This window comes from Pinus tabuliformis, chromosome 3_1 (genome assembly GCF_031772625.1).
Source record: "Pinus tabuliformis cultivar Carrire ecotype Pingquan chromosome 3_1, CPIR1, whole genome shotgun sequence".
In the NCBI taxonomy this organism is placed as follows: domain Eukaryota; kingdom Viridiplantae; phylum Streptophyta; class Pinopsida; order Pinales; family Pinaceae; genus Pinus; species Pinus tabuliformis.
This window is the reverse complement of record NC_142301.1, coordinates 319,023,533-319,034,128: the sequence shown is the minus strand read 5'-3', so window position 1 is coordinate 319,034,128 and position 10,596 is coordinate 319,023,533. Positions and strand designations below refer to the sequence as shown.

Below are 10,596 nucleotides of genomic sequence, written 5' to 3'. Positions count from 1 at the left end.
ACTTCAAACACAAATTTAAAATAATTATATAATTTCATTTTTTTTATTATTATAATTTTTTTAAATTTTTATAAAAAAATTAATTTTATTTTTATTAGAATTCAAGCTTTTGTAATCTATAACTTGATATATATATAAATAAATTTTTGAAAGAAATCACATTGAAAATTTTGATCGCCTCAATGTGGTTCATCTTCAAGATACCATCACCATATAAACTATAACCCTTTAAAACCATCCTCATAAATGATCTCACATAGAACTAAAATAAAAAAAGAAACAAGGTTTTTAAATATAGTATATATCATCAAACTTTATAAAAACAGAACTCAATCTTCACATAACTTTGAATATACATTTAAAAAAACCAATATATATTAGAAAGTGAAATTTATAATTATAATGGTTGCAAGCATGTTCTTGTAAATCACGGAGGACAAGGAAACACGATAACTAAACCAATTGGATGAAGATTAAGGTTAACTATTATTAATGAAAATTTTGAATTATACATTCAAAAATGAGATTAATAATGTGAGTTTTTATTTTCATAAGTAATAATAATGTGAGTTTATGTTTTAGTAAGTATAGTAGTTGAATTTGGGTTTAGTTTTTATTTTTAAAAGTTTGAAAATATTGTTAAATATGTGATAAAATAAATTTATATATTATTATAATAAATTAAAAAATAATCAAAAAATAAATTTACAATTTAAATTATTAATTTATTTAAATAATGTTAAATAAAATAATAATTTGAAATATAAATAAAAAGAATTAATACTTTATCTAATAGTGTAGTATTTTTTATTTCAAGTTTTTTAATAACCATTTGGGGCTACTTTAATCTTTTCAAAATCATAATTTTCTGATTAGAAATCTAGAATGAGAAGAAAACTAGAAGAAAACTAATTAGAAATTTAAAATTAGAAAAAATGGATTTTTTCAAATCAAATGCCACACTCAATTCTGAGCTTTGTTCAATTTATAAGTGTAGCTTTATTTTTATTCATGATTTTAATTATTTAGAATTAATATCAATATAAATTTATTTTTAAATCAAATTAAAAAATATAAAACAAAATTAAGAATTCAAATTAAAAAATATAAAACAAAATTAAGAATTCAATTATTTAGAATGTAATTCCTTTAATCTTTTCAATATTAAAATATATTTATAATGTTAAGATAAAGAAGAAGATAACAATATTTTTATGTAAATAATATTATTTTTATGTAAATATCGTATTTATAATATTTTATTTTGTGTGTGTGTATATATATATATACATTATAAATGATTTTTTTCTTTAATATGTATAAATATTTTTATTATCATTTTTATTTCTATTTAAATAATATATATTATTATTTTGAATGAAACATTTATGGGGACTATCTAGTAGAATTTGTTTATATAATCTTTTTCACAATTTTCACCGAGTAGAACATGCCTCCATAGATTTGAACCCGTTGAGAAAACAAACAAGTACTCCACTACTTGTTGAATGAGTTTCACCCAAACAGTGAGACACTTGTTTATGTTCTCAACAATGTCAAGTTCAACTCTTGGGAGATATGTTCTATTTAGTGAAAATTATAGAAAAAAAAATATATAATATTATTATTTATATAAATATGATTATTTGTAAAATTAACAGATAATTATCACCTATAATATTTTCATAATATTAATTTTTAAAACATCTAACCAACCCCACATAAATAAAAATTATTATATTTAAAATTCATATTATTTTTTTTATAAATAAAATATATCCATAAACATTCAATAAAACAAACTAACAACAACATTCAATAAAACAAACTAACAACAACAATAAACCAAACTAATAACAATAACAATAGACCAAACTAATAATAACATCAACATGGTACACCAACCAACGAACCGATAACACCAATACTAGCATGGTACACCAACCATCGATCAAGTCAAAAACAACATAGTAAATCCCATACTAAAAACACACCCATAATTAGCACCATGTCTACTTAGAGTGGTCACATTGTGGCATAGTGACACAATGCTCACATCAATATTATCGATATGACGAGCTCGAAATCATCAAATATTTCTTCTTCATTATAATTATACATTGCAATCCACATGTTCCTAACACCATTGTTTCCACTTATATTACTCTATGATGATATAAAGAGACTCGTCATACGCTTTTTACATTGAATTGCTTTCTATGGTATTACTTTGATGCAAATTCGATTTTACATTAACATTTAAACAAGGGGAAGGTAAAAATATTGACATGTAAACCTTAATCTTGATCACTCTACTTTCCTAAGAACCAGTCATCCAGTCATCTTTTTCATAAGTTTGTTGCAGGTACAAACAACTTGAATCCATGCTTGACTTACCTTAGACTGGTTCATGACTAGAGCTCGGGATGGGTCTTTCTCAGCTAATTAATTGTGTACCACCTATTTCGATAGCTATTTAATTCCTATAAAATCTTGATATTTGCCGGTAAAAGGGTTGGAACTAGTACGCCAAAAGTTAACATTACTGTTGGTAAAATCAGGCATGCTTAGTGTCATGAGGGAGTTGCTCATGTGAGGGGATGGGTTGGACTACGTGTTGCTCAGCGGTCGACTCGGCAGATTTGTCTGAGAAGGCCCCTTCATCGCTATGAATGGCGCCGTGTTGCTGAATCACCAGTATTGATGCGCTCATGGGAATGGTGGATGAGGGGGCAGCAAGCAGATCTCCAATTGGACCCAATTCTGGATACTCTGCACTCCGGGCTGTCAAATCTGCCACCAGGTACGACGGGAAACGCCCCCTCCCCACCAAAAACATGTGATATTCGTTGCTCTGCCTGATTGCCAGCACCGATTCCACCGTATTACTGTTCATCTCCCGTTCTTCATACACGATCGATCCGCCCATATTATTCATACATGAGACGTCGTTATTTATGACTTGCAAGGCTTCCTCATCCAACTTTTTCTCCTGCTCTCTCTTCATCCTGTACATTTTCGGGTCCGTCTCGGGTTCACCGGTGGCCAGCGAAGGGAGATCTATGGCGGTGTGCTCGAATTCACTGGCCGGCAGGAACCTTATTACGGTCAGCTTAATGCCCGGATGCTCCGCCATTCTTCTTCCGAAAACCAGAGCCTCCCGGTCATCCGGACCTCCAAAGAAAAGGACAGCGACGTGATGGTCTACTTTCGAAGGCGCCAGCTGGGACTGACCCCCCAGTCGGCCCCTGTCAACTAGGATGCCCACTGAGCAGGGAGCGTGCTCCAATACCCTCTGGTTCACTGTTTCGAATCCCGGATTCAGAGACTCTAGGACGCCGTCGTCACGTGGGTATTCGTGGAAGGGGAGTATGATCATGGCGATCCGCTTCTCGTCTGCAATTTTGCAAATATCTTCATGCATGTCGTGGAATGCAGAGATCGCGGTCATTGGTTTCACTGTTACTTTGCTGAGCTGTCCATACGGCTCGAAAGCGACCGCTACCTGGTATTCTTGAGAACGGTTGCGGTTGCAGAAGGGGAGGCCGTTTTTCCTGGCCTTGTGAACCATCATGATCGCAGAAGGCCTCTCTGACAGCTCCACCAGGTGCATGATGTAGAGACGCAGGGCGGGTTTTCTAATACCCCTGGAGGCCTCTATCAGGTTTATCATTGCTGTTATACTTCTCGTACTGTGCAGACAGGCCAGGATTCTGAGCTCGTCCTCTGGCTTCTCTCTCTGTATCTTTCTGTGCTTGTATGGAGTCGCCTTCCTTGCTGGCTTGTATATGGCTGTTACCAATGGAGTTGTGATGAATGTCGTGAATAGAGCCATCAACACTAAAATTGCAAACACTTCGTCATTCAGGACCTGAAAAAGAGAATAGCCAAATCAAGAATTAAAAAATGTTCGATTCATTTCGAAAACTTAACATTTTTATGAAATCTGAGTTTTACCTTCTTATCTTTTCCAATGTTGAGGACAATCAACTCGACCAATCCTTTGGTGTTCATCAAGAACCCCAGAGTCATTGCTTCGCGACAAGGAACTCTGTGCGCAATTGCAACAACAAATGTACCCAGAATCTTGCCAGCACAAGCAGTCACGATCACCAAAACAAGCAGACCCCAAGTCGTGCTTCCATTGATCGTTGCGACATTAGTCTTCAAACCACTGGAAGCAAAATAGAGTGGCAGCAGCAAGCCAGATACAAAGTCTTCAATCTTTTCAATAAGCATCCCTGCAAAGGGGCCATCTTTGGGAATAGTCAAGCCAAACACAAAACCTCCGAAAATTGCGTGAATGCCAATTGCATCAGTTGCAAAGCCAGCTGCTAGGACGACAGCCAGAGTAATGCAAACGTATGTCTCGCTCACCGGTTCGTTGTCATATGACCGGTGACCAATCCTGGTCATTATGGGCTTTACCACCAAAAACATGAAAACCACAAATCCTATGCCACATAGCAGAACATAGATTGATATCAGCGGGCTCTTGTCTGTACCTGAAAGAGCTACGGCCAGGGCCAGCAGAACCCAAGCAACCACGTCGTTGACAGCAGCTGCGGCCATGGCCATCTGTCCGACATCGGTGGTGAGAAGCTTGAGCTCTGCAAGTATCCTAGCAAGCACTGGGAATGCAGTGATGGACAACGATACACCCATGAAGACGAGGAACTGTCCATAGACCACACCCTTACAAATCGTTGCTTTGAGAACATAAGCAACCCCGATCCCAGCCACGAAAGGTAAGCTAATTCCAGCTGCTGCAATTGCTAACGCCTTCCTTCCAGTTCGCTTAATGGCGTGGAAATCTAGTTCCAGCCCAACTAAAAAGAGAAAGAATAGAAGACCAATATCTGCAACAGTTTCAAGTACAGGGGTACTACTCTTGGGGAAAATTGTGTGCATGTAACTTTCATTACGCCCAAGCAGAGAAGGCCCAAGAAGAATTCCACCCTGGATTGACAACAAGCATGACCCAAAAATTAGATTACATTTGGAATTCTTAAGCTTTTGCAAATGAAAAATTTCAGATCTAATTGGGTTTCAAGGGTACTTTCATTTAGAACACATACATTCAAAGTTTACAACAAATATTTGTTTGTGTGGTCCAGCTATTTATGTGCTTTCAATTGTAGCAATCCCTCTAAGTTTTAGAAATTTTACACACTAAATGTCACGTTGGAGATTTGCATACAATGATTTCAGCTATGACGCGAGGCTGTCGCAATGGCTTGAGGAGTAAAGCCAGCGTTCTGGTGACGAGCAGCACAACACAGATCTGAACAATGAGCAACGGGAATGCATAATTCAATGGATTGTCACCCTGCAATGCTCCATCGGACGTCGTCTTCATCAATTTTACACAGCTCTGCCCTGTGGTATTTGCAGATCCGATCACCACACTGCCCATAGCTTTAATGGCGAAACTAAGATTTAATGGCAGGCTCCCAACTCCAAGAAAAAAACCAAAAAAGGGCTATGATTGAAATTCCACTGAGAAGGCCAATGGGTTTATGTTTTTGCATGGCGATATATATATATATATATATATATATTCGTGAGCGACGGCTGATAAAAGCCGAATCGACTAATATCGAAACCATCAAATAATCGGATTTTCTGAAACACAATAATGATCACGTATTGACTAAGGGAAGACCATTATAAGCCATGCATCTTTGTTCAATGTTGTTACGTGGTTGAATTGATACATCAAAAACCCCCGTGGAGGCCCCGAGGTTGTTGGGAAAGTAATGCAAACTTAGAAACCCACTCCAAGATCCCTGTAGAACTTTGTCGTCTAATTCGCTTTATATCGGTTTAAAGATTGAATGTAGTTTTCTCATTATTAGTTCATATCGCTTTGTACTTAAATAAACAGTTAGTATGTTAATAAAATATATTTATTCTAATTATTTTAAAAATATAAATGTCATAATAAAAGTTAAATTTCATAGTCAAATAATGTGTCACAGCAAAAAGGTTAAATTTCAAAATCAATTGGAGATACATAGGAAAAACATATTTTTTTTCCACATTCATTCCAACTTTTTTTCCAAATATATTAAAAGAAATGGAAATAAAAATATATTGCTTGGAAGATAATCTTACTCTTTTCATATTTATTATTAGTTTATTTAAACTCAAATATATTTTACTTTATATAATTTTATATTTAATATCTAAATTAAATATTTAAATATTAATTTGCGATAAGATCATTTACATTAATTTTCTATATTTATTTATAGCTTTATTTTCCATAATACATTTCATATTTTTCTTCTATTTAATATGAAATTATAATTTTATATATATATAATATGAAATTATAATTATATATATATAAAACTTAAAAGTATTTTAATTTTGAATTTATTATATATTAAAAATATATATATATATATATATTTTAGATTAAAAAAAATTAAAATATATTTATATTTAAAAGAATTCAATTTCTTCTTTTATATTTATAATAAATTTTGTCATAACATTTTGCAATAATTGAATTTGAATATGAAAAATAACAATAATTTTTCTTAACAATCTAAAATAAAGAATAAAATTGTTAATTAGTTGATAATCAAAATATTCACATTTAATTAATAATTAATTAATTAATTAAATAATCTTAAATATGATTTTTAAAGTTTATCTACATGGTTTAAATGCATATTCTAACTAGGAATACTAATGATAATAATAAAATTGCTTTACACAACTTGAATTCCTATCTTAAAAAGCTTTACGAATCTCCAAATGTCATGGATAACTTTGAAACCCTGCTCACAACGAAAGAAGTTTTCTCATTAGAAGACATTGATTTTGGGGTTAAACGGCTAGCAAATGGGAAAGCTAAGGACATTGAAGGTTACCAGGTGGAAATCTTAAAAATTGGAGGTCCTGTCCTCATCCCCCACATCCACAAGCTTTTCAATCAAGTGGTCAAGCAAGGGTTCCCTAAACCATGGACTCAAAGCCTCATTATCCCTATTTTTCAAGTGGGGATACAAATAACCCCTCTAATTTTGGACAATTATGATCAACCCTCTCTTGGCCAAGTTATATGGTATCATTTTGGAAAAGAAGTTGAGCATATGGCGTGAAAGTGAAGGTAAGCAGGCTAAAGACCAAGCAGGTTTTAGAAGGAAACACTCAACAACAGACCACCTCGTTATGCTTAGGATCATGGTGGAGGAATGTTGCAATGATAAATCCAATCTCTTTTGTTGCTTTGTGGACTTTAGAAAGGCTTTTGATACGGTTCCTAGAAACAACCCATGGAATAGATTAGAAGAGCTAAAGATTCCTTTCGAGTTGAGAGTTGCCGCTATAAGGTTATACGAGAACGTAATTGCCAAGTAAAAGAGCAATGAGGGGTGGTCGAAAGATATTAAGTGTAATATCGAAGTTAAACAAGGTTGCCCCCTCTCCCCTACCCTATTTGGCATTTACATCGACAAGCTAGAAGGTTGTTTAGAGAAAGTAGGCTGTGCTGGCACGATCTTGGCTAGGATAGTCATCATCCTTCTTCTCTATGCTGACAATAGTGTTCTTCTCGCAAGGTGCCCATCGGATCTTGATAAGCAACTTAGACTTCTTAAGGATTTCTGCTCTACCATGGGTATGACTGTTAACACTAACAAAACAAAAGTTATGATTATCAAATCCAAGAAGGACACTTATGCTAATTTTATGTATGACAATAGTGTAGAAAATCTTGCAAATTCTCTACAAATCTACCTCTGAGATCTATGTAGAAAATCTTATTGTAGATTAACTCGATAATGCAATATACCAAACCAAAATACTATAATCTACTTCTACTATCAAACTTTTGGAAGCTTAAAGATCGAATTGAATCATAGCTGAACACATATAACCATAAGAAGAAGAATCAATACACATGAAACACAGAAAATACTCAGGGGAAATCCTCAGCTAAAAAATCCCACTAACTATATTATCATAAAAGGTGGAAATACCTCAAAATTATACAAAGCCTTAGCTCTCACAGCTAGCCAGCTCTCAGTATAATCCTCCTGGATGCTAACAGGAAATCAAAGCTTCTCACACGCCTTCTCCTCTACCCTCCAAGCTCCTATTTCCTTGTGCAGTTACCTCTAGGATGATCTCCTTCACCCAGTGTAACACTGCTCTAAAACACTGTCAAAACTGCACAATCCTCAAGGAACCTTCCCTTGACTGCATGGATGAGTTTCCTTTATAGGAAAACACATGCAATTGATAGTAACCTGTCCATGACATTTAGCTCAACTGGGTCTTTCTATAAATAGACATGCATGAGTTTCTGATGAGGGAATCTTCAGTTATCTGGAGTACACTAGTTGAGTGCATGCATGCATCAACTGACTGATAACTCACAATTAGTTCCTCAAACAGTTTGGAACTAATTTAACTGGACTTAACTCAGTAAACTAAGCTAACTAATTACAACTCAAATATAACTCAATCTTATCTCCTTAATTAAGGGATAATCTCCTTAATTTAAGGGATAACTGTTGCATGACTTCAGAAAGACTTCTAACTTGAATTTCTCCAACTAATTAATCCATAATGAATTAATTAATTATTTTTCAAGGAGCTAGTGAGACTAAATTCGAATTTAATTCACAATTTTAATTCAAGGACAAATTAAAATTTTTTATTGGAATATTCTGGATTCTATTTTTATCATTTCTTGTTGCTATTTTCAACACTCCCTCTCAACAAGAAAGGAATTCAATTCGATCCTGATCCTAAACCTTTGGAATGTTCTGCATGCAACACTTCTCTCTAGTGTTGTTGCTATAGCAACTCCAGAAAAAAAAAAAAAAAAAAAAAAAAAAAAAAAAAAAAAAAAAAAAAAAAAAAAAAACCTGAATCAGTATGATGCATATGTCATCAAAGTCTCTAACTGCTATTGCCTCTGTCAATTGAAAACTATGTGCTTCTGCTGACTCAGCCTTTCTGCACCGTTGTCAATCCTTCTCTGCGCTCTTCATTATTTTACTGCTCTAGCCTCTATCACTTTGATCTCTGAGCGCATCAATCCCACTGATTCCTCCCGCTGCTATGTACTTTGGGCTCCCATAGCAAGGTATGATCCATGAGATAAAACATCTCAATGGACCCTGCCCAATTTCAGCCTTCATGGGACTATCACTTCACATCGTCCCACCTCACACTTGGAGGTATGGTTGCATGTGATCCCTCAACCCACTTCTCCAATTGTGGCTCCTCCACAATTGTCTGAGACTTCTTCTAGGGCTGCATGTTGAGAGGTAATTTACTCTCCCTCTCAACCACCAAGTCTCTAACATTTTCCTTGCTCCTCAAGGCTTTGCATGCATCTTGAACCTCAAGAGCATACAGGTTCTTAACTCGTGAACCGATCTGTTTAACCTAACTCGTGGTGATGTGTCTGAGGAACACATTTCCTTTACTGAAGACAACATCATAGCCTTTGTCCTCTAACATCGTGACCGATACCAAGTTCTTCTTTAGTCCAAGCACATACTTCACATTGGTTAAGGTGGCAGGATCTCCATGCTCCCTCTAAAATGCAACTGTGCCCACTCCTGAAACATTAAACCTTTCATTGTCACCCATCTATATGCGCATATTGAGGTCTTTCTCCTCCAAGGCACTGAATAAACTTTTATCGCTAGTCATGTGGAATGAGGCTCCACTGTCAAGATACCAACCACAACCCATCATCGATGACACCATGCATGCGATGAGGGTAAAGTCCATTTCGAATTGAGAGGCTAATGCCTCACCTTCTGATCCTTCCGAGGATCCCTTCTTAGACTTCTTCAATGGGCAATTAGTCGCATAATGTCCCATCACGTGGTTTTTTTTTTTTTTACTGTATGATATGAATTCGGTTTGCACCTGCAACCCTAAACTTCAAACTTCGAATTCTCTTCTTTGTATACAGTTCACAGCTCCGATAACCTTTGCTTTGATAAACTTGCCTCTAATACCATGTAGATATTCTTGCAAATTCTCTACAAATCTTCCTTTGAGATCTATGTGGAAAATCTGACTCTAGATTAACTCGATAATGCAATATACCAAAGCAAAATACTATAATATACTTCTACTATCAAAGTTGCGGAAGCTTAAATATCGAGCTGAATCGGAGCTGAACACATATAACCATAAGAAGAAGAATCAATACACATGAAACACAGAAAATGCTCAGGGGAAATCCTTAGCTAAAAAACCCCACTATCTATATTATCATACAAGGTGGAAATACATCAGAATTATACAAATCCTTAGCTCTCACAGCTAGCCAGCTCTTAGTACAATCCTCTTGGATGCTCATAGGAAATTAAAGCTTCTCACAAGCATTTTCCTCTGCCCTCCAAGCTCCTCTTTCCTTGTGCAGTTACCTCTGGGATGATCTCCTTCACCCAGTGTAACACTGCTCTCACACACTTCTCTAACACACTGTCAAAACTGCGCAATCCTCAAGGAACCTTCCCTTGACTGCATGGATGAGTTTCCTTTATAGGAAAACACATGCAACTGATAGTAACATGTCCTTGACATTTAGCTCAATTGGGTCTTTCTCTA

The 10,596-nt window shown here is 35.2% G+C and overlaps 1 protein-coding gene across 1 annotated transcript; it reads right to left on the bottom strand.

Moving 5' to 3' along the window:
* Nucleotides 1-2,229: 2,229 nt before the first annotated feature.
* On the bottom strand, nt 2,230-5,359 carry LOC149187058 (cation/H(+) antiporter 19-like). Its single transcript, XM_089412727.1, has 3 exons — nt 5,201-5,359; nt 3,958-4,959; nt 2,230-3,871 (listed from the first exon to the last, which is right to left on the bottom strand). The coding sequence occupies exons 1-3, from the start codon at nt 5,357-5,359 to the stop codon at nt 2,558-2,560; spliced, it is 2,475 nt and encodes an 824-aa protein (XP_089268853.1). The 3' UTR covers nt 2,230-2,557.
* Between the last annotated feature and the right edge of the window lie 5,237 nt (nt 5,360-10,596).

Coding starts and splice junctions, on each gene's coding strand:
- LOC149187058 (XM_089412727.1), bottom strand. CDS start 5,359: ATGAAGACGACGTCCGATGGAGCATTGCAGGGTGACAATCCATTGAAT. Junction 4,960..5,200: donor GCGTCATAGCTGAAATCATT/GTATGCAAATCT, acceptor TTGTCAATCCAG/GGTGGAATTCTTCTTGGGCC. Junction 3,872..3,957: donor ACATTGGAAAAGATAAGAAG/GTAAAACTCAGA, acceptor TCTCTTTTTCAG/GTCCTGAATGACGAAGTGTT.